Source organism: Ornithorhynchus anatinus, chromosome 3 (genome assembly GCF_004115215.2).
Source record: "Ornithorhynchus anatinus isolate Pmale09 chromosome 3, mOrnAna1.pri.v4, whole genome shotgun sequence".
In the NCBI taxonomy this organism is placed as follows: domain Eukaryota; kingdom Metazoa; phylum Chordata; class Mammalia; order Monotremata; family Ornithorhynchidae; genus Ornithorhynchus; species Ornithorhynchus anatinus.
In genome coordinates, this window is record NC_041730.1 from 6,516,455 (window position 1) to 6,542,987 (window position 26,533).

Below are 26,533 nucleotides of genomic sequence, written 5' to 3' on the forward strand. Positions count from 1 at the left end.
CCTCCTCTTTCATCACAACTTATCCCAGAACTGCTTTAGGTTACCAAGAACAGATCGATTGAGAAGCTTTTGGTTGGAGAAGCAGCGTGGCTCAGTGGAAAGAACCCGGACTTGGGAGTCAGAAGGTCATGGGTTCTAGTCCCGGCTCCACCACTTGTCTGCTGTGTGACCTTGGGCAAGTCACTTCACTTCTCTGGGCCTCAGTTACCTCGTGTATATAATGGAGATTAAGACTGTGACCCCCATGTGGGACAACCCAATTACCTGGTATCTACTTCAGCGCTTAGAACAGTACCTGGCATGTAGTTAACGCTTAACAAATGTCATAATTATTATTATCATTTTATGTGTACATAAGTACTGTGGGGGTGAGGGTGGAGCAAATATCAAATGCCCAAAGGTCAAAGACTCAAGTGCATAGACGGAGAAGGGAGAGGGAGCGGGGAAAAGAGGGCTTAATCGGGGAAGGCCTCTTGGAGGAGACGTGACCTTGGGACATCCTGATGACCTTACATCTATCCCAGCTCTTACAACAGTGCTTGGCACATAGTAAGCACTTAACAAATACTCTTATTATTATCATTATTTTTAATGCTTCGAAGGTGTGGAGAGAATGGTGGTCGGGTGTGTATGGAAGGGGAGAGTGTTCCAGGCTGGGGGTGGGATGTGGTAAAGGGGTTGGCAGTGAGATAGACGAGAGTAGGGCACAGTGAGTAAGCTGGCGCTAGAAGAAAGGAGTGTAGGGGCTGGGCTGGAGTAGGAGATCAGTGCGGTAAGGGAGAAGAAGGAGAGTTGATTGAGTGCTTTAAAGCCGATGGCAAGGAGATTCTGTTTGATGCGGAGATGGATGGGTGACCACTGGAGATTCTTGAAGAGTAGGTAGACATGGATTGAATTTTTTTTAGAAAAATGAACCGTGCAATAGAGTGATTGGAATGGGGAGAGGCAGGGAGGCTGATGCAATAATCAAGGTAGGAAAAGACAAGCGGTTGATTGGGGAGGATTTTTAACAATATCGTGACCCCGACAGGATTTGGTGACAGATCAAATATGTGGGTAGAATGAGAGACATGAGTTGAGGACACCACCAAATTTATGGGTTTGTGAGATAGGGAGGATAGTGATATTGTCTACAGTGATGGGAAAGATGGGGTGGACAGGGTTTGGGTGGGAAGATAAGAATGTGTTTAGTTTGAGGTGTTACATCCGGGTAGAGTTGTCCTGAAGGCAGGGACAATGTGAGTCTGCAGGAAAGGAGAGAAGTCAGGATTGGAGAGGTAGATTTGGGATTCATCCACACAGAGGTGGTAGTCGAAACGGTGGAAGTGAATGAGTTCTCCAAGGAAATGGGTGTGGATGAAGATTAGAAGGGGATCCAGAACTGAGCCTTGAGGACCCCCACTGTCAGAGGTAGTGGGAGGCAGAGCAGTTGCCAGCAAAAGAAGCTGCGAAGGAGCCATAGGAGGAGTACCAAGAGAGGTCAATGTCAGTGAAACCAAGGTTGGATAATGTTTTCTGGAGTATTGGACACTTCCAAGAGCTTAGTACAGTGCTCTGCACAGAGTAAACAATAAATAATTACTGATGGATAGACGGGAGCTCCGGTGCGTCCAGAAATATTTAAGAATAGAGAACTCCAGAAAGGATCGAAGTATCAACTTCCGCATAACGTGATCCGATCAATCAATCAGAGGTATTTATCGAGCGCTTGCTGTGTGCAGAGCCCCGTACTAAGTGCTTGGGAGAGTGCACTCTATCAGGGTTGGTAGGTATGTTGTCTAGCCACAACGAGCTGACAGTCTAGAAACTCTCAGGATTTTAGGGTGAGGGAGCCAGGCAGAGAGTGACAGCCTCATACTGCCACTGAGAGTTTCAGTTTCTCCCTGGGAAGGGAAATAAGCAGGTTGTGATTCTCAATGTGTATTGTTCTCTGTCTACTTGCATAAAAGGAATATGAAAAGTACATTAATAATGAATACTTCTTGCCCTTGCTAAGCACCAATTATGTGCCAAGCACTGTCCTAAGTGATGGGGTAGTTAATCAGGTCGGACACAGTCCCTGCCCCACATAATAATAATAATGATGTTGGTATTTGTTAAGCATTTACTATGTGCAGAGCACTGTTCTAAGCGCTGGGGTAGATACAGGGTAATCAGGTTGTCCCACGTGAGGCTCACAGTCTTAATCTCCGTTTTACAGATGAGGGAACTGAGGCACAGAGAAGTGAAGTGACTTGCCTACAGTCACACAGCTGACAAGTGGCAGAGCTGGGATTTGAACCCATGACCTCTGACTCCCAAGCTCGTGCTCTTTCCACCGAGCCACACTGCTTCTCACATGGGACTCACACTCTAAATCCCCATTTTACAGATGAGAGAACTGAGCCCCAGAAAAGCAAAGTAATAATAATAATTGTGGGATTTGTTAAGCATTTACTATGTACAAGGAGCTTTACTAAGCGCTGGGTTAGATCTAAGTTAAGCGGGTTGGTCGCAGTCCCTGTCCCATGTGGGGCTCACAGCCTTAGTCCTTGTTTTACAGATGAGGAAACTGAGGATCAGTGAAGTAATTTGCCCAAGGTGACGTGGAATGGAGTGGGGATTAGAACCCAGGTCCTTCCGACTCTCGGGCCCGTCCTTTATTTACTAGGCAGGGTTGCTTCTCCAGCTACTTCTTCAAATATGTTACTCTCTACTATATGACTGCCCCTCTCCAATGCTGTGAGATCTAAATTAGTGCACCAGTTGACCTAGATGCACACTTCTTTTCCCCTCCTATACATGAATTATTTGCATGTGTTTCCCCCGCCAGCCTCCCCCGTCCAAAACTGTAAACTTCTTGAGAGCGGGGATTGTGTCTACAAGCTATTGCACTCGGACTATTGAGAAACAGGTGGCTCAGTGGAAAGAGCACGGGCTTTGGAGTCAGAGGTCATGGGTTCGAATCCTGGCTCGGCCACTTGTCAGCTATGTGACTTTGGGCAAGTCACTTAACTTCTCAGTGCCTCAGTTACCTCATCTGTAAAATGGGGATAAAGACTGTGAGCCCCACGTGGGACACCCTGATTCCCCTGTGTCTACCCCAGCACTTAGAACAGTGCTCGGCACATAGTAAGCGCTTAACAAATACCAACATTATTATTATTACTATTGTAGGGAAGCAGCGCGGCCCAGTGGAAAGAGCACGGGGCCGGGAGTCAGAGGACTTGGGTTCTAATCCCAGGGCCACCATGTGGCTGCTGAATGACCTTGGGGCAGTCACTTCTCTGTGGCTCAGTTCCCTCATCTGCAAAATGGGGGATTCATTACTTGTTTTCCCTCCTACTTAGACCGTGAGCCCCACATGGGACTTGATGATCGTGTATCTATCCAGTGCTTAATGCAGTGCTTGGTGCAGAGTAGAGGCTTAACAAATTCTAAAATTACTACCACTTTTCCAAGTTCTTTAGTAAGGTGTTCTGCCCACAGTAGGTGCTTAATAAATAATAATGACTGGTGAAATCAACTCTTTCAATTTAAATCTGCCTCCCGGCCTCTTATCTCTCCTCTCTCCATTCCAAAATGTATTCTGCTGCCTGGATCATTTATTTTGTTTGCTTTTTTTTAAAAGAATTCTCCATCCACATCCCCCCACTCCTTGAAAACCACCAGTAGTTGCCTACCCACAACCACATCAAACCATCAATCAGAAAGTCCTCGCCACTGACCTTAAGGCATTCAATCAGTCAGCCTTCCGACTCTCACCTTGCCCTGTTGATCTCCTATTTAAACCCAGGCCGCACACTCGGCTCCTCTAAAATCAACTTACTCACTGTACTCAGTCTCGTCTATCTCGCCACTGACTCCCTGCCCACATCCTGCCTCTGGCCTGCAACTCCGTCCCCTTTCATATCTGACAAATCACCACTCTTCCCATCTTCAAAGCCCTGCTAAAAATCATATCTCGACCAAAAGGCCTTCCTTGACCAACCCCTGATTTTCCTACCCTCTGTATTTGCCTCCCCCTGTGTTGCCTACGCTCTTGGGCGTCTACCCTTTAGGCACTTTGATATTCACCCTATCCCCGGCCCCACAGCACTTATGTACACATCCCTACCCTTTGCCATTTCCCCTCGCTGTAATTCATTTGAATGTCTTTCTCCTCGACGAGCAGGGATCGTATGTCCCAACTCGGTTGTATTGAACTCTCCCAAGTGCTCAGTACCGTGGCCTGCACACAGTAAATGGTTAGTACAATGCTTTGCACACAGTAAGCCCTCAATAAATATGATTGATTAATTACCATCGATTGACACACAGTAAGCGCTCAATAAATATGATTGAATGGTTAATTACCATTGATTGACACACAGTAAGCGCTCAATAAATATGATAGAATGGTTAATTACCATTGATTGATTAGCAGCATAGCGTAGTGGATAGAGCATGGGCCTCGGAGTCAGGAGGTCATAGGTTCTAATCCCAGCTCAGCCACTTGCCTGCTGTGTGGCCATAGGCAAGTCACTTCCCTTCTCTGTGCCTCAGTGACCTCATCTGTAAAATGGGGATTGAGCCTGTGAGCCCCACTTGGGACAGGGACTGTGTCCGTCCCAATTAGTACAGTGCCTGCACAAAGTAAGTTCCTAAATGCAATACTAATAATAATATTTGGTATTATTAATATTATTATTAAATCACTGGGCAGGAAAGTCTTCGTTCTGTTTTCCATAAAAGTGCATCCATCCTTATTTGATATAACTGAATTCAATAGGATTCAGTTGGATACCTCTAGACTGTGAGCGTCTTGTGGGTAGGCATGTGTCTGCTGTTATATTGTAATGATGACATTTTTTAAGCACTTACTATGTGCCAAGCACTGTTCTAAGCGCTGGGGGGATACAAGGTAATCAGATTGTCCCAAATGGGGCTCACAGTCTTAATCCCCATTTTACAGATGGAAGTAACTGAGGCACAGAGAAGTGAAGTGACTTGCCCAAAGTCACATTTCCAAGCACTTAGTACAGTGCTTGGTACTCAGTAAGCGCTCAATAAATACAATTGAATGAATGAATCATACATTAAAATATTCCCGGAGAGGGGTTTATGAGAGGGTGCCAAGGCTGCTAAATTTTATCCCATTCCCTCACGGGCTCATGACTAAATTAAGATGGAAGCCTCAAAATCATCTCTCCCAGTTTGGAATATTCTAGAGAAGCAGCAAGACTTAGTGGAAAGAGCACGATCTTGGGAGTCAGAGGACGTGAGTTCTAATCCCAGTTCTGCCACTTGTCTGCTCTGTGACCTTGAGCAAGTCACTTAACTTCTCTGTGCCTCAGTTTCCTCATCTGTAAAAATGGAGATTAAAAAATGTGAGCCCCACGTGGGACAATCTGATTACCCTGTATCTACCTCAGTGCTTAGAACAGTGCTCAGCACATAGTAAGCACTTAACAAATACCAACATTTTTATTAATTATTATTATTACTCAGAGTGTTTCTCTGTTTTTTTATTGTCCTCCTGTCTTGCACTCAACCCCACATCCCTCCTTGCCCTCTTGCCTCCACCTCTACTTTCTATCGCCGATCTATTGACGAGCCACAGACTTTCTGTTGACTTAATTCCTTGAAACCCTGTACTTTTACAGAGGTAAGTTATTGGCCCAAGAAATAAAGGACTTGCCAGGTAGATAATCAGATCTGCCTTTTCTCATCTCTAAATGCAGTTTCCACTATGAAGGCAGTGGGCTTAATTTGGAATGAAAGACAAGCCAGCGTTCGAACAATCATGCAATTTCACATTCTAAAATTGTAACGACCTCGAATACGCATCCGTTCTTTCAGTGACAAAATTCTGCTAAACCTTCAGTCATAAGGTGATTTGGAAGGGTAGCCTACATACTCTCCAAGTGTAGGGGCTTTAATCAACTAAAATTTAGATTTCATTCTACTTTCTTAACTGAAATGGCAATTTCCTTGGGTGCCAGGGCTAAGCACCGAATGCAAGTTCTCTATAGAGATGTTCATAATTTGAGACATGCAGAATTAGATCTTCTAGACCACACACTGCGTCTTAATGTATTTTACAAAAGAATATTGAAAATAATTGATTTAAAAGTAAAAGAATCAAATTTAAAATAAGTTTGATTTCTAGGTCCTCGCCACTGAAGGACTCGGAAACAGCGGAAGATCCCGGTGAACGCCAGCTTGTCGAGATCAGCGTTATGGAATTTTGGCCGCTAACGAAGGGTGCTGTTTCCAACTGTTACTGACTCTGTTATATTGTGCTTCAAACAGTGCTCGGCACACAGTAAGCACTCAATCTAAACAATGGGTTGATTTTTTTTTCCTTTGGGAAGAAGTTGATGATGATGGCATTTGTGAAGCGCTTACTATGTGTCAAGGACTATTCTAAGAGCCGGGGTAGACACAAGGTCATCGGGTTGTCCCACGAGGGCTCACAAACTTAAATCCCCATTTTATAGATGAGGGAACTGAGGCCCAGAGAAGTGAAGTGACTTGCCCAAAGTCACACAGCCGACAATTGGCAGAGCCAGGATTAGAACCCACGACGTCAGACTCCAAAGCCCGGGTTCTTGCCACTGAGCCGCGATTTCCAGTTTTATCTTCCTAGTTGTAATTTTATTAAGTGTCAGTCTTCCCTGCTGGACTGTAAGTTCTTTGAGGTCAGGAATCAGGTCTTCTAACCCTGGTAACTCTCCTAGATGCTTAGTCGAGTGCTTTGCATGCAGTCGATGCTATTGATTGATTGATTGACAGGGGAACGACTGGGCAGGGGAGAGAAAAGAAGGCCTGGATACAGTCGAGCAGCTTCTCCCTGCTTCTGCCAGTTTTCTGTCTCTGATCATCCCCCATTCCCCTTTCAAGGACTGGATGGGAGCAAGTTTCAAGAACGTGGTCATATTCCGAGGGCTGGAAAGCTGCGGTGGGGAGGCCAGACACAAAAACGCTGTGGACGGGGAATGGATCTGTTTATTGACCCGTTGTACTCTCCCAAGTGCTCAGTACAGCGCTCTGCACACAGTAAACGCTCCATAAATACGACCGAATGAATGGGCCGGCAGGGTGGGAAGGAAAAGAGACCAGAAGCGACAAGAGAAGCTGAGCCGTTTAATCACCTCCACGGCCGGACGCGGCATTAGAGACTCCTTCCGGGACAGCTGGCACCGGGCAGAGGATGGAGGTCAGTATGGCAGATGGGGGGAGTGGGAGTGGACATCTTGGGGAGGGCAGAGGGAGGAGGACTTCAGCATCACTGGCACCAGCATCCAGCATTCTTGTCCCCCAGGCTTTGCCTGCGGCTCTGAGAGGTTCCAGGCCGGTTCCCCGGGGGGGCAAGGAGCCAAAAGGGGACCTAGCTGAGAGGAGAGAGAGTGGTCTCGGGGCGATGGCGGCCACTGGCGTACGTCCACGAGGAGGCCGCGGCGGGAAGGGAGGAGGATTGACCTCTCCGAGCGCTCAGGAGCCCTGAGCGGAGGTGACAGCAGCACATAGGGGTGGGAGGGAAGAGGTCGAGTTGGGGGTTGCCTGGGCCCCACCACCGGTCTGGGAATTAAATAGCAGAAGAGAGGGGTTCCCCCTGAAAATAATGGGTTGTCCCCGGCGACGATCCCCCGGGATGGGCGTTACCCCGGCAACAGTCCCTAGCAGCAGGCGGTTGTCCTGGCAACGGTCCCTGGCGATGGGGTTGTCCCCGGCAGTAGGCAGTTGCCCCGGTGACGGGGGCTGTCCTGGGAGCCACTTCTCCCCACCCCTCCTACTTGTTCTTCTTGAAGAAGCTGAAGCGTTTCTCCCGCTCTCGCTCTTTGCCGTCCTTGGTGCGGAGGGTGACCGGTCCCTCGGCCCCCGTGGGCAGCACGGGGGGCATGGTCATAGCCCGGGTCATACCCCGAGAGGCGCTGGGCCCCAACTCCTCGGGCTCTACGGGGTCCGGGGAGGCGGCAGCGATGGAGGCGTTCACCACTCGGAGCCAGGAACTCATCTCCGCCTGCGGGCCGGGGGTCGGGGGGGAGGAAGGACAGCACCATCAGGGCCGATGGGATGAGGTGGGGAGAAAGCAGGAACCAAGAGAGAGAGGGGATCGTGTCCACCCACTGCATCGGACTCTCCCAAACACTTAGTACAGCGCTCCGCACCCAGCTCTCAATACGAAGAGGGGGACACAGAGGATAAGAACAACACCCGATTCGGTTTTCGGCCTTAACTAGGACCTAACCTTCCCCCAGGGTAGGCGGACTTAAAACACCGTGAATCTTTTCGAAATAATAAATCGAGAGGAGAGAGAGAAAGGAGGGGACGGGGAGCTCGCTCACCTCATCCTTGGCCTGGAACAAATACTCCTTTCCGTCCTGTAAGCTGTCGGGAGAGAGATGCCCCACGGGCGGGGTTTGAAATCTATGGCCAGTGGCATCAGCCGGCAGTGACTGGGCTGAGGAGAAACAGCCCCGCTGTAGCCACTCGAGTCTGTTCGCTGCGGTCAGGGGATGTGCATTTTTATTGTTATTTCGTACTCTCCCAAGCTCTGCACCCGGTGACCGCCCGATAGATACGATTGAATGAATCTCAGGTGTCCTGGGGGGGGGCTCACCGATCCCTGAATTTGAGGCCTAGCGAAAGTTGACCTTCCCTGCCTCCTGGACTGTAAGCTCTTTGTGGGCCGGGATGGCGTCTACTGAACTGTGCTCTCCCAAGCTCCTAGTATGGTGCTCTGCACACAGGCGAGCGTTCAGTAAATACTACTGATTGATTGATGGATGGATTCGGTGGGGAAGGTCAGTCACTTGGCTCACTTCGAGCATTTACAGAAGCAGCAAAGCCCAGGGCTCGTGCCCTGGCTCGTGAAGACTGGGTCATGGCCGCAGCGGGGAGCGCCGAGGCCTCAGTGCAAACGGGCACACTGGGTCGCTGCATCCGGTGGCCTAGAGAGTTGCCCTGCCCCCTCGCCACCAGGAGAACGACACCCACATCCCACTCAATGAGGGCTTAGGGCTCTGTGAGCCTTCCTCTCCTCATAATAATAATAATGATGATGGTACTTGTTAAGCGCTTACTACGTGCCAAGCACCGTTCCCAGCGCTGGGGGAGATACGAGGTAAGCAGGCCGTCTCACGTGGGGCTCACAGTCTTAATCCCCATTTTCCAGATGAGGTAACCGAGGCCTAGAGAAGTTAAGTGGATCGCCCAAGGCCACACAGCAGGCAAGGGGTGGAGCCGGGATCAGAACCCATGTCCTTTCTCTCTGCCCGTTCCCAGATGTTTCTTTCTCCCGGTCTTCCCCGTCCCCACCCTGCAGCCTGCTGCCCCTCCCGCCCGCGGCCCGCCGCCCGGGACCCACCCGAGCTTGAAGACGTGCTTGCGTTTGCGGTAGTCGAGGGCCACGCTGCCCTGGGCCCTGGCCAGGCTGACGGGCACTTCTCCGTGGTAGGGCACCCCCAGGCCGGCCGCCCGGGCGTCCTTGTAGAAACCGAGGTTGCCCCGCCGTAGGACGCAGTACACTGCCTGCCAAGACCTGGGGTGGGCCGGGGGGAAGGGGAAGAAGCGGGGAGGGAGGGCAGAGGGACGAGGGGGAGGAAGAGCGTGTTCAGTTAGAGCTGACGCTCAGCCGGCCCAGCCGATGTTTACAGACCATGACGTCTCCGGCCCCTGCTGACTCCCGTCCTCTTCTCTAATTCTCATCTTCAAACCCCTCTGGCCTCACCCGTGGCAAACTGGGGCTCCACTTCTGGAGCTTTCTTCTCACAATGATAATAAATAATAATAGACAAGCAAAAGAGAAAAGAGCACCACAATACAACACCACAAGGGACAATGTTTTTGTGTGCCCAATATAGCCAGACTGTGGATACCTCCATTGGCCTACTCAGACACAAACACGCGGTCTTTGTCGCTAGTGGTATCTTTGAATACTAAGGACAACTCTCTCTTTTCTCTCTGTCTCTCTCTCATAATCAGATCAAACTATGTCTGACCTGATGATCTTGCATCTTCCCCAGTGCTTAGAACGGTGCTTGACATACAGTAAATACCACAATTATCCGAATAATTGTGGTATTAAGTGCTTACTGGGTGTCAAGCACCGTTCTAAGCAATGGGGAAGATAAATGAATAACTGTGGTATTTGTTAAGAGCTTTCTGTGTGTCGAGCACTGTTCCGAGTGCTGGGGAAGATACAGAATAATCGGGTCAGAGGGTTTGATCTGATTATTAGAGAGAGAGTACAGGGAGAGAGAGATTATAGGGAGAGAGAAAGAGAAAGAGGGAAAGTTGTCCTTCATATTCAAAGAAGACACCTCTGATGGTGAAGTCCATCTAGGACTTATGAATTTTTGTTAAGTTCTCTCTCCATGCCAAATACTTTGCTGAGGTAAATACAATCAGGTCAGACTCAGCCCCTGTGCCTCCGTGAGGGCTCACAGTCTAAGTAGGAGGGAGGACGCCGAATCCCCATTTGATGGATGAGGAAATTGAGGCCCAGGGAAGTAAAGTGACTTTCCCCAGGTTTAAGATGACTTCTCCTAGGTCACGCAGCACATATGTGGCAGAACTGGAATTAGAACCCAGGTCTCCAGCCCTGTGTCCCTTCCCCTAGGCCTCGCTGCTTCCCCAGAGAGCTGCCCCAGCCCAGTGGACCACTGGGCGGCCTCCTCCTCCTTCAATTCTGACACCGTGGGAGCCCCCGGTACCTGTTGGCTGCCTTCTTCCCCAGGGCTTCCATTTCCTGCTTGCGATAGAGCATCCCTTCCATCTGCTCCTGGGCCGAAAGCTCAGGGCCCCGAGGGGTCATGGTGGCGGAGTGGGCCGGTTCAGGGCCCCTTCCCCGGGGCATGGGAGAGGGGGCAGGGCCCCGGGCCCAGCCTGGCCTCTCCCCCCTCGGCCCGTTGGTTGCCCCTGCCGTGTCGGATGCCTGTGGGAAAACCACGGGTGGATGTCACATCCGCAGTTGAAACGCGGCGGGGCCGTGTCCAGAAGCCCATGTGAGGCTGGTGCCCCAGAGGCGATCTCCCCATTCCTCTCTGCTCTCCCCCAGTCCTTCCCCATTCCGGACCTGCACTTCCCCCTTCCCTCAGATCCCCAGTCGCTCCTCCCGGGTCCCACACCTCCAGGACAAACTCACAGGGCCTTCTAGGAAACTGCCCAACTCCAATCCCTGCTGCTCTGACAGGAGCTGCAGAGACGAGAAGGTGTGAGAGGCAGCAGAGAGGGGCGGGATGGAGGGGAGGGGCGACGGGGCGAGGGTGGGAGGGGTCCGAAGCCTGCGTGGCCTAGCGTGGGAAGGACCGTGAGGGTCGTTACCTGGGGTGACTCTGCCTCGGCGCAGACTCCGTTGACGGTGAGGGGCTCCAGGGACGACGGTAGCCGGGGATGATTCCTGTAAGGGCAGAGGGAGGACCCCGCCCGTCCACCCAATCCCCCAGATAGAGTGAGAAAGCTCTCTCGGGTCCATCTCCCTCCCTTCCCACTCCGCTCCCCTCACCGCTGTTCTCACCCGTTCCACGGGACAGCCGGCACCGGCTGGTCGTCAAGGTCCTCCGGGGGTAAACTGATCACAGGCTCTGGAGTTGGGGGTTTTCTCCTCCGCTCCTCCTCCTCTCGCCTCTGCTGCTGCTCCTTCTCCAGCTGCACGGAAATTGGGGGTCAGATACCGGGAAGCCCCAAGAGTTACCAGGGGACCGAGGGACGCGAGACGTCTTATGTACGCGGCTCTGGACCGTTTGGGGAACCCAGGACCCATCCTTTTTTTTTACGATATTTGCTAAGTGCTTACTATGTGTCAGGCGCTGTACTAAGCACTGGGGTAGATACAAGCTGATCGGTTTGCACGCAGTCCACGTTCCACATGGGGCTCACGGTCTTAATCCCCACTTTACAGATGAGGAAGCTGAGGCCCAGAGAAGTGAAGAGACTCGCCCAAGGTCACGCAGCAGACAAGTGGGCAGAGGGAGGATAAGAGACTTGGAGCAGCACAGTGCAGTGGATAGAGCAAGGGTCTGGGAGTCAGAAGGTCATGGGTTCTAATCCCGGCCCTGCTACTTGGCTGCTGTGTGACCTTGGGCAAGTCATTTCACTTCTCTGGGCCTCAGTTCCCTCTGCTGTAAAATGGGGATTTAGATTGTGAGCGCCACGTGGGACAGGGACTGTGTCCAAGCCGATCGGCTTCTATCTACCTCGGCGCTTAGTACAGTGCCTGGCACAGAGTAGGCGCTTAACAAATGCCACAATTATTACTATTATTATTAAACAGTGGGCAAGTTCAACTGTCGCATTACAATCCACAGGGACTCAGGAATCCCAAGAAGAAACTGGGGCGATAGGGACGTCAGCTTCGGCCCCAGGGACTCGGGCAGTTGGGGAAGACGTATTTTCCCGTCTCCAGCTTGAATAATAATAAAAATAGTACTTGCTAAGCGCTTATTATGTGCCAGGCGTCGTTCTAAGCACTGGGCTAGATACAAGTTAATCAGGTGGGACCCAATCCCTGTCCCCCGTAGGGTTCACGCTCTTAATCCCTATTTTGCAGTTGAGGCAACTGAGGCCCAGAGAAGTGAAGTGACTTGCCCATGGTCACCTATCAGACATGTGGCAGAGCCAGGATTAGAACCCAGGTCATTCTGACTCGCAGGCTCGGGCTCCATCCACGAAGCCACGCTGCTTCTCCTCGAAGGAACCAGAGGGTCTGGGGGAGAGGACGGGGTTGGGGGCCCCCTCACCGCAGTGAGTTTCTCCAGGGCGCTGAAACGCTCCTCCCAAGCCACGGCGGCCTTCTGGAAGGCTTCGTGCCTCTTGATGAGGCTCTCGACCTCATCGACTGTGCAGCCCAGCTCCGCGCTGCGCACCAGAGGCTCCTGGCTGCACAACCAGGCCTCGGCCACGCCGGCGTCTCTTCCGAAAACCAGCACTTCCAGAACTGTGGGGAAGGGGCGAGGATGTCAGGATGGGGAGGGGCACCCCCAAGATGGGCTAACTCCGCGGTTGGGGCAAAGCCGAAAGATTCCCCGGGAGCGAGGTATGGCTGTTGCTGAATTAAGGACCCCCTCCCTCCCTCATCGCCCCCAACCCAGGACACCCCGCGGGGACGACAGGACCACGGGCCAGCCCTGGCCGAGCTCTCGGTGTCACAGACCGACGGCATCTCACCAAGTTGCAGCCAGTTCATCTTCTCCTGCCATTTGTTCGCCGTCTCCTGGCGCCGGGCCCGCAGCTGAGACAGCTTCTCCAAGATCTGTGGAACAACAATAATAATGATAATAATCATAACTGTGATATTTGCTAAGCACTTACTAGGTGCCGGGCACCGTACTAGGCACTGGGGTAGGTACAAGGTAACTGGATTGGACACAGTCCCCGTCCCTCATTGGACTCAGTCTTAATCCCCATTTAACAGATGAGGGCACTGAGGAATGGCGAAGTGAAGTGATTTGCCCAAGGACAAGTGGGGGAGCCGGGATTAGAAGGGTCCTTCCGACTCCTAGGCCCAGGCGTTATCCATTAGACCAAGCAAGTGCGGGCTCCGGAGGAGAGACGGCCCATATGGAAAGAGGGATGGGGGACACCGAGTTCAAGAGACGAAGGGCAGGGGACGCTCCAGGCCCCACCTCCTCGGCCGCGTAGTGGTTCTTGGTGAGCAGTTCCTGGCCCATGGTGATGCAGGAGGAGAAGCAGTCGGCGCGGGCCTCTACCTCTGCCTTGATGCCCTGGTGATTCTTGATGACCAGGTCGGCCGAAGACACGTCCCTGGAGAGGGCAGGAGGAAGGGTGCCCCGTTACCCAGGGACCGCGTCCACCCCGGGGCTGCCCCTCGGTCTTCCCGGGGCTTACCGGGGCCGCTCCTGGGCATCGATCTGCAGGTTGACCCCGTCCATCCACAGCATGAGTTCCCGCACGGCTTTGAGGAAGCGGAACTTGTCCCCCGTGTCCAGGAGCAGCTGGCGCCGCCCGGCAGAGCTCCCCTGCAGCTGTGCCCAGGCCTCGGCCACGGCCTTCATGTGCCGCCCGATCTCTTCCGCCTTCTCGCCCGCGTAGGCCTTCTGCAGCCTCCGTCCGTCCTCCTGCACCTGCTGGACCTGTAAAGCCCCACCCATCACAACTCACACCTCGCACGCCCACCCTATTAATGTCTATTAATGTCTGTCTCTCCCCCTTTAGACGGTAAACTCGTTGTGGGCGGGGACCGTGTCTTTTTAGGGTGCTCTTGGACTCCCAAGCGCTTAGGATACGGTGAGCGCTCAAGAAATCTGATCGAATGAATGAATGAGGGGGCCCAACACCACCTGGAATCTTCAATAATAATAATAATTGTGGTATTTGTGAAGTGCTTACGATGCACCAGGAACTATACTAAACGCAGGGGGGGATACAAGATAATCGGGTCAGACTCAGCCCCTGTTGTCCCACTTAGGGCTCACGGTCTTCACCCCCAATTTACAGATGAGGCAACTGAGGCCCAGAGAAGTTGCGACTTGCCCCGCCTCGAGCTGCCCCGATTTTCTGAGCCCGTTCCGCCCCTCTCAGCCCCCGAGCTACCCCGCCTCTCCCAGACCCCCTGAAAATTCCCTCGGTCCCCCGCTCAGCGCCCATTCCCTTCCCCCCCCCGAAGCGCCACCCCCACAAAGCCACAGACCTGGGCACTGAGAGCCTGGATGTCGTGTTCGTAGGCGCAGTGTCGGCGCTGCAGGGCCTCGGCGGCGTTGAGATCGCGTCCGGCCCCGTCCGGCAGCTGCTGTTGCTTGTGCTGCACCCGGACCAGGGCCTGGCGGGCTCCGTGCAGGAAGCGCTGCAGCTCATAGGCCGCGGCCAGCACCTGGCCCCGGGTGTCCAGCAGCTCCAGGAGGTCGGCCCAGGCCTCGTTCAGCCCGTCCTTCCACTCGGCCACCGTGGCCCGGTCCGCGTGGCCCCCGGCTATCAGTCCGTCCGCCAGCTGGTTGGCGCCGTCCACCCGCTCCTGACCGATGTTGCTCGTGTCGCGCGAGAACTCCCGGAACTTGTCTCGGAGCATCTGACCACGGGGAAGGTGCTTGGGTCAGCTGCCTCATTCATTTATTTAATAGTATTCATTCATTCAGTAGTATTTATTGAGCGCTTACTCTGTGCAGAGCACTGTACTAAGCGCTTGGAATGTACAATTCGGCAACAGATAGAGACAATCCCTGCCACTGACGGGCTCACAGTCTACCGGCCGCCCCTCCGCTCCCTGGTCTGGACCCGATCCGTCAATCCACCCACAGTATTTATTGAGCGCCCCGCTATGCAGAGCTCTGTACTAAGCAGTGGGGAGAGTACTCTACAACAGAGTCGGTAGGACCGGTCCCTGCCCAAAAGGAGTTAGAGGGACCCGCTTACCCAGGCCCCACTGCACACCCGCTGTGCTCCTGGTTACAAATGGGTAAGCGTGAAGGGAAAGAGAAGGGAGGACACAGCCTCTGCAGCTGTGTAAATAGTGGTTTCTGTTTGGCGTTTACTATGTGCAAGCATGATGCTAAATGCTGGGCTAGACTGTCAGGCTCTCGAGGGCAGGGACTGTATCTACTAACTTAATTGTTCCCAACCCCCATCCTGTTCCGGTCTTCCGCCGTCCCCATTCCCGCTGCTGAGGCTGGGGCAAGGAAGTGATCCTTCAGTGGGGACCGGCTCTTGGCATCACTAAAGTTAGGCTGCATCCTCCTCCTCTAGGCTGTAACGTAGGCTCCTTTTTTAAAAATATCTGTTAAGCGCTTATTATGTGTCTGGTTAAATACAGGTTAACCAGGTCGGGCACAATCCCTGTCCCACATGGGGCTCACACTCTTAATCCCCATTTTACGGAGGAGGGAACTGAGGCCCAGAGAAGTGAAGTGACTTGCCCAAGGTCACACAGTAAACAAGGGATGGTACCAGAATGAGAACCCAGGTCCTTCTGACTCCCCGACCTGTGTTCTAGCCACTAGGCCACGCTAGGCCACGCTGCTTCCTTCTGAGCAGGGATCACGTCTACCGACTCTACTTTATTGGACGTTCCCAAACGCTTAGTCCTATGCTTCGATGCAATACCATTAATTGATTGGGCGGTAGATCCAACCCAATCGGATCAGAGGCATTCCCTATCCCACACTTGATGGGAATCCCTAGAGATTTAGGAGCGCTGGGCCCTCGCTTAGGCGATTACTACTTACTACTTACGCCAGACTTGTTTTGTTCTTTTGTTTAGTTGTCTGTCTCCCCCTTTTAGAGTCTGAGCCTGTCATTGGGCAGGGAGTGTCTCTGTCTGTTGCCGAATTGTCCGTTCCAAGTGCTTAGTACAGTGCTCTGCACACAGTAAGAGCTCAATAAATACAAATGAATGAACGAATGAATGAGCCCTGAAGCTTGGTCTGTAGGAGAAGGGGTAGAAGCTCCATTTGTCGTTTTGGCTCTCCTGAACCCTCGTTTGAATCTCCAGTGTCGCTCCCGGAGGGGGGATGGGACCAGGGGTCCGACTCCCACCACCGGTCGACTCGAGTCCGAGGATGTGCTGACACAGGGTGGACCCTCCTGAATCCCTCCGGATCGCCCGCCTCCCCGTATCCATTCACCCCACCCACCCCGAGCCCGGACCCACCAGATGCCCCGCACCCGGCCCCAAGCCATCTCTCACCCCCTTGGCTACCCTTCCAGGCCCCACCGGCCCCTTCCCTCCCACCGTATCGGGACCCGGATCCAGCCCGCCGCGAACGGCCAGCGTTCCCGCCGCCCCCCCCCCCCCCAGACTCACCATGACGTGCTCGTAGTCCTGGCCCAGCTCGTGGGAGGCCGCCACCACCTCGCGCTCCTGGATCCACTGCTCCAGGTCGTCCAGTTCGCGGCGCAGCTGGCACAGCCTCTGGTGCTCCTGCAGCCGCCCCCGCCGCTCTCCCGCCAGCTCCTTCAGGCTGGCGTACAGCTTGTCCACCTGGGCTTGGCGGACTGACAGGCGGTCCCTTTCGGGGAAGCGGAAAGGCAAAGGTGGGCACAGACCTCCCAGCCATCGCCACCCATGATTGACCCCGCTGGGTGGGAAGCAGCAGGACGTAATGGATAGAGCCCGGGTCTGGGACTCAGGGTTCTAATCCCAGCTCCGCCACTTGTCCGCTGTGTGACCTTGGGCAAATCACTTTGCATCTCCTCCAAGAGGCCTTCCCTGACTAAGCTCTCCTTTTATCTTCTCCCACTCTCTTCTGAGTCACCCTGACTTGTTCCCTTCATTCATCCCCCTCGCCCCAGCCCCACAGCACTTCTGTCCATATCTGTCATTTATTTCTTTCTCTCAATGTCTGCCTCACCCTCTAGACTGTAAGCTCACTGTGCACAGGGAATGGGTGTTTACTGTTATATCGTACTCTTCCAAGCACTTGCACTCAATAAATATGACTGAATGAACGAACGAATGAATGAAATAACGTCTCTTGCCTCAGTTCCCTCATCTGTAAGATGGGGATTAGGACTGTGAGCCCCATGTGGGACAGGGCCTGTGTCCGACCTGATTACCTTGTGCTTAGAACAGTGCTTAATAATAACGGTGTTGGTTAAATGCTTACTATGTGCCAAGCACCGTTCTAAGAGCTGAACACACAGTAAGTGCTTAATAAATACCGTTATTATTATTATTATTGACCCGTCAAGCCCCTTTGTCCCCTCAGAAGTTCCTTTCGCTTGCCCGGGGCTTTAACTCCTTCCCTGCCTGCTCTCCTGACCCTTCCCACCTCTCAGGATGGTTGTTGGCAATCATGTCTTGGCTGCTAAGTGCCAGCTGGTGGATGTTCTGGGCATAGTCCTCCAGGGCCTGCTCCAACACCTGGTGCTTCTTCACCTCTGCCTGGGCACTCAGCTCATCCTGCGGGGAAACAGGCCGTGGGACCCCCGGGTCGGGAACACCGGGAGCCGGGAACCCCGCGCGGCCCCGGAGAGCCGGCCCCGCGGCCCTCTCCCCTCCCGGGCTCACCTTAGCCTTTTCCCGGCCCATCATGTGCAGCTCCTGCTCGCCCATCCAGGCCTCGGCCTCGGCGGCGTCCCGGTAGAACTGCTGAGCCCGCAGCGCCTCTTGCAGCCGCGCCCCTCGCTGGTCCAGCTCGTGGCCCAGCCGGTCCCACAGGGTCCGCAGCTCTGCCACCCGGGCGGCCAGCTCCGGCCGGGCTGCCGCCCCCAGCGCCTGCTGCCGTTCCCGGAGGTCTGCGATCCGGGGCTCGTGGCCCTGCACCTCCTTCTGCAGCGTCTGCGGACGGGGAAGGGAGACGCGGTCAAGGGAATCCGATAACGGTACCGGGTGCCGGCGGTGGAGCCCGCTGACTCCGATCCCCTGCTGGATGGGGAGCCCCTCCAGGGCGGGGATCGCGTCCGCCGATTCCGTCGTATCGTAAGCTACCTCGAGCGCTTGTTCCGGTGCTCTCCGCCCAGTAGGCCCTAGATCGAGTCTCCCGGTTGGTCGGTTGACTGGTGCCTGCCTCGGTGTCCTCCTTTCTAGCGGCTCCTCTGTTTCCCCAGCCCCCGCCCCCGTCAGCTTCCCCGTTCCTGCCTCTCGGACGTGCAGCCAAACACCCACCACCCAGGCACGGCTCTCCTGAGCCCCGTCCCGCCTCAGAGACCCTACCCGACTGAAACGGAGGACAAAAGGGTGACAAGGAGGACCTTCCGAAACATAAATGAAGCCAGGAAAGCCCCAGGGCTCCAGGATTCAACTTAATGGTATTTTTTGAGTGCTTACTGTGTGCAGAGCACTGCACTAAGCGCTTGGAAAGTACGATTCAAATGGAAAGTACAATCTCAGGATGTCAGGAATAAAGCCTAGCCCCCGTGGTGAGCCTCCTCCCTGCCTTTGGCCTCTCCAAACGCCTCACCTGGTTCTTCTTCATGAGGAGCTGTACACTGGGCAGATCCTTGCCATGCTCCATGGAGGCAGCGATGGGGATCCGCTCCGTCACCCATAGCTGGAGGGGCAAAGAGGGGCTCAGCGGGTGGCCCGCGGGCATCGATGGGGTCACGGGGCATGGATTAGTGGTGTCCGGGCCTGGTTGGATTGAGGGGGGGCGGGCAGCAGCCATCACTTGGGACTCAGAGATGCCTCGGGCCGGGCCTAAGGTGACAATCCCCACGGAGGAAAACCCAAGACCTTGGAATCTGGAGGTTATCGAAGTCACAGGACGGAGGGAGCAGTGAGGGGGAGGGAGGGGTCGAGGGAGCAGCGGGTGGTGCTGGTCAATGAGGAGGGTCTCCTTCCTCTCTTCCCACCCATCTGCCTCTTCAAGGACTTAGAGAAGCAGCATGGCTTAGTGGCTAGAGCCCGGGCCTGGGAGTCAGAAGGACCTGGGTTCTAGTCCCAGCTCTGCCACTTGTCTGCTGTGTGACCTTGGACAGGTCACTTTCCATCCCCGTGCCTCAGTTCCCTCAGCTGGAAAGTGGGGATTAAGACTGTGAGCCCCATGTGGGACCGGGACTATGTCCAACTCGATCTTGCTTGTATCCGTCCCAGCGCTTAGTGCAGTCTCTAGCGCAGAGTAAGGGCTTAACAAATGCCGCGAGCATTATTATTATTATCATTACTCACGATCTCATCCTCTACGTCCCGGTGGAACTGATGCTGCTCACGAGAAGCCAACAGTCGCTGGCAACGATCTTGCAGGGGTTTGCGCAGGGCCTGGAACTTCTCCTCCACGGCTCGCGAGGTGCTCTCCACCTCCCCGGCCCCGGCCCCGGCCCCTCGCTCCTCCTGGGCCAGCGCCGCCGCCTGAGCCTGGATGGCTTCCACTTCCTTCTCTCTTATGGCCATCTCTCGTTCCAACATCTGCCCCAACCCCGCCAAGGAGAAGAGGCTTGATTTACCCTTCCACTCCCTTCCAAAGCAGGCCTTACCCTTTCTTAAAGGCCTCCCGCCCCGGGAGACTGTCAGCTGGTTGTAAGCAAGGATCGCGGCCTGCCAACTCTGTCGCAGTGGACTCTCCCAAGCACTCAGTACTGAGAAGCAGCGTGGTTTGGGGGATAGAGCCCGGGCCTCGGAGTCACAAGGACCTGGGTTCTAATCCCGCTCTGCCACGTGTCTGCTGTGTGACCCTGGGCAAGTCACTTTGCTTCTTTGGGCCTCAGTTCCCTCGTCTATAAAATGGGGATGAAGACTGTGAGCCCCACGGGGGACAGGGATTCTGTCCAGTTGGATTAACTTGTATCTACTCCAGTGCCTGGAACAGTGCTTGGCACACAGTAAGTGCTTAACAAATGTCATTCTTCTTCTTCTTATTATAGCACTCTACACCCAGTAGGCACTCAGTGGATACCACCGATGGATGGATCACCGTCACCTGCCTGTAGAAGAGAATCCATTTCCTGAGGCGTCGCCCCACCTCCGACCGCCTCTTCCGGACCAACCGTCGCCCACTAGCTGCCCGTTCCCCGCCGCTCCCCGAGACCCAGTCGGCCCTCCCCGCTCCCGCCTGTCGGCCCAATCCCGGCCTGGCACCGTACCTGCTGCTTCTTGAGCAGGATGTTGACGCTGGTGAGATCTTTGCCGAAGTCATCGGAGTGCAGCTGGGCCTGCAGGGCCCCTAACCAGCTTTCCAGGGCGGAGCAGCTCTGGGCAAACAGCTCGGCCCGGTTGGCATCGAAGAGGCTGCGGGCCTTGGCCTGGGTGGTGCTCTCCAGGTCCTCCCAACGGCCGTGCAGGGCCTTCAACTTCTCCCGCACCAGCGGCTCCAGCTCCGGCTTCTCCGATGACAGGGCCCGGCCCTCCTGGAGGTGGGAGGCAGCCGTGGTGACGGCCGGAATCGCGCTAGACCTGGCCCACGTCGCCAGCCCTAGTCGTTTGCTAAGCCAAGACCCTTAAGAAGTTCCTCCCGATCGACCCATCGATCGATCGCATTTATGGAGTGTTTGTTCTGGAAAGCGGCGTGGCCTAGTGGATGGAGTACAGGCCCGGGAGTCAGAAGGACCCGGGTAAATCCTCGCTCTGCCGTACGTTGGCCGTGTGGCCTTGGGTAGGTCACTTTGCTTCTCCGTGCCTCAGTTATCTCATCCGGAGAATGAGGATTAAGGCCCTCTGGGGGACGTGGACTGTGGCCAACTTGATTAGTTTGTATCTAGCCCAGCGTCTGGTACAGTGCTTCGCACGTCATAAGTGCTAAATGAATACCAGTGAAAATACCACAGCCCTCTCCCTTCCCAATGCCCCACCCCCGCCTTCCCACCTTCCCCAGTAATGGGCCTTGACATTTCCATCCAGGCCCAGGAGACTCTAAGAGCAACAGATTACCGGGAGATACTTTGCCTCATTTTCCCTATCGGTCCTTCCCACCGTGTGGACCATGCGTTTGACCAAATAGCCCTTAAGCACTTTGAAACTCACCCCAGACTCACAGCGCTTAAATCCGGATCCTTAAACTGTATTAATTCACCTATCTGTATTTTATTTTAACGTCTGTCTCCGGCTGTAGACTGTAAGCTCCTTGTGGGGAGGGATTGTGTCTGCCGACTCTATTATATTGTATTTTCCCAAGGGCTTAGGACAGTGCTCTGCACCCAGTACACGCTCAATGGACACCACTGATCTGTCGACTGATTGAGCGGTCTCCTCCTCTCCCCGCCGCCCCGGCCGCTCCCTCACCTTGTCGATCTTGTCCAGCCAGTCTTTGTTGGCAGCCAGCTCGGCCATGAACGCCTGGTGCTTCTGCCACTTGGTGTGCAGGTTGCGGGCCTCGTCGTAGGACACGTCCTGGGCCGTCAGCATCTTCTCATCGATCCACAGAGTCAGCTAGGCCGGGAGGAAGATTCCACCATGAGGCCCCGGAGGGGGCTCGGGACGAAGGAGGAAGCGGGGGGGTGTGCGTGGCGAGCGGAAAGACCAACGGAGAAAGGCAAGGGATGGATGGTGGCCTACGGGGAGGTGGGGAGAGACGGCCTAGAGGGGTTGGGTGGCCCAAGAGAGGAATTAAAGACCTTGGGGCCAGTCCTTCTCCCACTCACGCCGCCACAGCCTCAGGAAGTGGGCCGGAAAAGTCAGGGGTAAAGGCCGCCGCGGAGCAGGGGAGAGGGACACACCTCGTGGCAATCCTGCAAAAAGTGCTGCCGCTCCCGGTTGTCCCTCAGGCGACCCAGCAGCTGCTGCACGGCGTCCTGGTTCTTCTTGTGCCTGCAGTGGGGTGGGGACCCCCGCGTGAACTCCCGGAGAAGGACGTTTAACTTCCTGGCCCTGAACCCCTCCTCGGTTCCCCTCCCTGGAGAGGGAAGGCCTCCCTGGGGCCACCAGAATGGAACTTAGGAGTCCTGACTTCCAGTGGCTTTCCAAGGGCCTGGCCTTCTCTGGTCCTCAAGTTTTCAACTTCCTCCATCCTTTCTCTCCCATTCTTTCTACACCCTTTCCCTGGCCAGGCTTCTCCATGTTCCTCCCAATCAATCAATCAATCAATCAATCAATCGCATTTATGGAGGGCTGGCTCTGGGAAGAACATTGTACTAAGCACTTGGGAGAGTACAGTAGAATGAATAGATTTGATCCCTGCCCTCAAGGAGCCTTACCGTCTCCTGCCCTGTTTTCTTCAACTTCCACCTCTCTCGCCTCCTGCCCCATCATCCCACTGTTGGTTCTTTTTTTTATGGTACTTGTTAAGCGTTTACTATGTGCCAGGCACTGAACTAAGCGCTGGGGTGGATACAAGCAAATCGGCGTGGACACGGATCCCGCCCCACCTGGAGCTCACAGTCTCAATTTTCATTGTACAGAGGAGGTAACCGAGGCTCAGAGAAGTGAAATGACTTGCCCAAGGTCACACAGCAGACAAGTGACGGAGCCAGGATTAGGACCCAGGTCCTTCCGATTCCCAGGCCCGGGCTCCATCCACCAGGCCACGCTGCTGCTCTCCTCCTCTCCTTCCCTCAAGCCCCCTCTCCTTCCGTCTTCCCCGACGCACCTGCCCTCGATCGAGTCTGCCTTCTCCTGGATCGTCTCGGCGTGAATGTTGCCGCCATCCACGAGCCGGCGCGCGGCCTCCAGCAGCCCGCGAATCCGTTCTCCGTTGGCGTCCATGGTGCTCAGGAAGTCCTCCAGCTTCTTGATGGCCACGTCGGCGGCCTGCAGGGTCCCCGGCATCTCCGTGTGCGACAGCACGTACTCCTGCAGGGGAGGGACACGCACAGCTGGCTTGTCGGGGCATTCTCCACCTGCCCTCCACCCCAGGAAGGGGCGCGGAAACCCAGGATGGGGCATTTAGCCAGAGGAAACCTCTAGTGGAAGGAGGACCCTTAAGGAAATAAGAAGGCTCGCTGGCGGGAGGCAATCAGAGCGCAAGTTGGGATGGGTGCAATTGTGAGCAAGTCTCACAGCCCCCTTTGCTCCTCTGGTCTCCCGGTCTACTTCCCTGCTCCTCAGAGCCTCCTGATCCCTCCATCCTCATCCCTTAATTAATAATAATAATAATCATGGTATTTGTTAAGCGCTTACTATATGTCAAGCCCTGTTCTAAGCGCTGAGGTAATTACAAGCTAATCAGGTTGGTCACAGTCCCTGTCCCCCATGGGGCTCACAGACTTCATCCCCATTTTACAGATGAGGTAGCCGAGGTTCAGAGAAGTGAAGTGACTTGCCCAAGGTCACACGGCAGACAAGTGGAGGATCCGGGGTTAGAACCCAGGTCCTTCTTACTCCCAGGCCCGTGCTCTATCCACTAGGCCACGCCGCTTCTTGTTAACTGTGGTGTTTGTTAAGCGCTTACTATATGTCGAGCACTGTACTAAGCGCACAGAGAGGCACGTGGATAATCAGGTCCCCCACGAGGCTCACAGGATAAGTAGAAGGAGAAACAGGGATCGAATCCCCGTTTTGGCAGATGGGGAGGACTGCGGCCCAGAGAAACAAAGCGAGCTCATTGTGGGCTGGGAAGGTGTCTGTTTATTGTTGTATTGTACTCTCCCAAGCGCTTAGAACAGTGCTCTGCACACAGTAAGCGCGCAATAAGTACGACTGAATGAGTGAATGACTTGCGCAAGGTCAGCCAGCAGACCAGTGGCAGAGCCGGGATCAGGACCCCGGTCCTCCGACTCCCACTGGGCCCGCTAGGCCCGTGCCCCGTTTCCCTCGGAGCCCGACTCCCGCCTGGCGTCAGGTCCGCCGGGCTCACCTGACTACTGAGCACGCCCTCGGCCTGCCGGGCATCCCGCAGGAATCCTTGGAAGCCGTGGGCCTGGGCCAGGCGGCCCTGGCGACTCTCCCACATGCGGCCCAGCTCCTCCCAGCCCGTGCCCAGGGCCTCCAGCCGCTGTCGCAGGAAAAGGCACTGAGGGTCCGCCTGGTCGCGCGTCACCTCCTCGCCCAGGGCCCGCAGCCGGCCGTACTCGCCCCGGGCCCGCTCCACCTCGCCCCGCAGGCCGGCGTGCTGGGCCAGCAGGGCCTCCGCCTCGGGCAGGGTGGCCGGCCCCTCCTCCGAGGCGACGGCCGTCTGCGTGCGGCCCAGCCAGGCCTGGAAATCATCTAGGCTGCGCAGGAAGTCCTGAAGCCGCCGGGCCTCCCCCAGGGACTCCTCCCGTCGCCGCATGGTGGCCCGCAGGTCCTCCCAGCCGGCCTGGACCTCGCCCAGCCGGGACTTGATGGCCGGGGCCTGAGCCGGGTGGCCGGCGGCCAGGGCGTCCGCCTCTCGGGCCAGTTCGCCCACGCGGGCCCCGATGGCCTCCAGGTCGCGCTCCGTGCCGGCCAGCTTGCGCTGCAGGGCCAGCACCCCGGCCAGGTCGTTGCCCAGGCCCTGGGTGGACTCGATGACCTTGGTCTTCTCCCTCATCCAGGCCCGGGTCTCCGTGCATTCCAGGTGGTAGTTCTGGATGCTCAGAGCCGACGTCAGGGCCGCCTTCTTGCCGTCTGCCAGGCTCCGGAACTGCGCCCACCTTGGGGTGGCGGGGAAAGTCGGGGTTGGGGAGTTGGCGGGGGTCCGTCTTAATCTTAACGTCCCCTCAAGCCTCTCCGGCAATCCGAGCACCTCCGGAAGCAGCCCCCTCCTCTGCTTCTCCCCCTTCTAACCCTTCCCTCAGCTCAGCTCCTTCTTCCGGGCCGCATGGGTCCTGCGCTTCTGCCCCGTGGCCCCCTCCCTCCCGAGCTTCTTCTCTTCTACCCCCGGTCCCCGGCCCAGATGCACCCTGTCCTGCCACCCTGTCACCTCCATCTCAGCTCTCCGCCCGCCCGTCTCCTCCCTCCTTCCGCCTCCCCAGGCATCCGCCTCCGTATCGGGCCGCTCCCACCCCTTCCCAAGACCGTCCCCACCTGCTCCCTCTCCTTGGCTCTCATTTCATTGCCCCCCCCCCCCGCCATCCCCGGCTCTCTCCGGCCCCTTCCCACCTGTTATTAAGCTGGTCCTGGGTCGCGACAATACTGTCCCTACCAGGGGGATCAGCACTAAGCAGCTGCTCCGCAATTCCATTCACGGCAGCAATGCGGGCCGCCAGCGCATTCATTTCCGGCTCCAGGGTCTCAAACCTGACGGGGAAGGGAGGATGGAGAATAACAATAATAATAATTATGGCATTTGTTGAGCGCTTACTATGTGCCAGGAACTTATACTAAGCGCTGGGTAGATAGGGTTGGACACAGTCCCTGTCCCACGCGGGGCTCACAGTCTCAATCCCCATTTTACAGATGAGGTAGCTGAGGTACAGAGACGTGAAGTGACTTGTCACACAGCAGACAAGTGGGGAACCGGGATTAGAACCCACATCTTTCTGACTCCCGGGCCCGTGCTCTCCCGAACTCTAGCTCAAGTGCCCTAACACACCATAAGGGCTCCCGTACTCCAAACCTCAAGAGTAGCTGAGAGAGTTTCCTCCACTAGGCCTGTCTGGGGACGTAGAATCCACCCCATTTCTGGGGAATAATAATAATAATTGTGGTATTTGTTAAGCTCACTGGAAAGAGCACGGGCTTTGGAGTCATAGATCATGGGTTCGAATCCCGGCTCGGCCACTTGTCAGCTGTGTGACTGTGGGCAAGTCACTTAACTTTTCGGTGCCTCAGTTCCCTCATCTGTAAAATGGGGATTAAGACTGTGAGCCCCACGTGGGACAACCTGATTCCCTTGTGTCTACCCCAGCACTTAGAACAGTGCTCGGCACATAGTAAGCGCTTAACAAATACCAACATCATCATCATCATTATTATTATTAAGCGCTTACTATGTGCCAGGCACTGTACTAAGCTTTGGGGTGGATACAAGTCACGGCTGTAACCAAAAATGGAAAAGGGGCGAGAGCTCTTGGGAAGAAGGGGGTACAAGAGGATGGTACAGAAGAGAGGGAGAAGCAGGAGAGAGAGAATGGATAGTAATAATAGTATTTATTAAGTGCCAATTTCTCTCAGAGTATAAACAAGCGAGAGAATACACAGGTAGAGAAGCACTGTGACCTAGAGGATAGAGATAGGGCTTGGAAGTCAGAAGGATCTGGGTTCTAATCCCAGCTCCTCCACTTGTCTGCTATGTATCCTCGGACAAGTCACTTCTTTTCTCTGTGCCTCAGTGACCTCATCTGTAAAATGGGAATTAAGACCGTGCACCCCATGTGGAACAGGGAGAGTGTCCAACCTGATTAACTT

The 26,533-nt window shown here is 55.0% G+C and overlaps 1 protein-coding gene across 4 annotated transcripts in view; it reads right to left on the reverse strand.

Annotated features, from left to right (window-relative positions):
- Positions 1 to 7,087: 7,087 nt before the first annotated feature.
- SPTBN2 (spectrin beta, non-erythrocytic 2) overlaps positions 7,088 to 26,533 on the reverse strand; it is a 61,877-nt gene continuing 42,431 nt past the window's right edge. For 3 of the 4 annotated variants that reach the window (XM_029061700.2, XM_029061698.2, XM_029061697.2), the window contains 23 exons: positions 25,286 to 25,423; positions 24,081 to 24,837; positions 22,875 to 23,077; positions 22,006 to 22,096; positions 21,572 to 21,718; positions 20,437 to 20,700; positions 19,526 to 19,762; positions 18,819 to 18,908; positions 17,927 to 18,196; positions 17,688 to 17,818; positions 16,721 to 16,925; positions 14,615 to 14,989; positions 13,813 to 14,057; positions 13,590 to 13,728; positions 13,132 to 13,216; positions 12,705 to 12,901; positions 11,483 to 11,613; positions 11,290 to 11,365; positions 11,111 to 11,161; positions 10,680 to 10,900; positions 9,332 to 9,505; positions 8,310 to 8,352; positions 7,088 to 7,984 (listed from right to left, as the gene is read on the reverse strand). In XM_029061700.2, coding sequence (XP_028917533.1) covers positions 7,754 to 7,984; positions 8,310 to 8,352; positions 9,332 to 9,505; positions 10,680 to 10,900; positions 11,111 to 11,161; positions 11,290 to 11,365; positions 11,483 to 11,613; positions 12,705 to 12,901; positions 13,132 to 13,216; positions 13,590 to 13,728; positions 13,813 to 14,057; positions 14,615 to 14,989; positions 16,721 to 16,925; positions 17,688 to 17,818; positions 17,927 to 18,196; positions 18,819 to 18,908; positions 19,526 to 19,762; positions 20,437 to 20,700; positions 21,572 to 21,718; positions 22,006 to 22,096; positions 22,875 to 23,077; positions 24,081 to 24,837; positions 25,286 to 25,423 — 4,501 coding nt within the window. In that variant the 3' untranslated portion in view covers positions 7,088 to 7,753. The remainder of the gene's footprint in view (positions 7,985 to 8,309; positions 8,353 to 9,331; positions 9,506 to 10,679; positions 10,901 to 11,110; positions 11,162 to 11,289; positions 11,366 to 11,482; positions 11,614 to 12,704; positions 12,902 to 13,131; positions 13,217 to 13,589; positions 13,729 to 13,812; positions 14,058 to 14,614; positions 14,990 to 16,720; positions 16,926 to 17,687; positions 17,819 to 17,926; positions 18,197 to 18,818; positions 18,909 to 19,525; positions 19,763 to 20,436; positions 20,701 to 21,571; positions 21,719 to 22,005; positions 22,097 to 22,874; positions 23,078 to 24,080; positions 24,838 to 25,285; positions 25,424 to 26,533) is intronic. The other variant, XM_029061699.2, reaches the window with a different exon arrangement.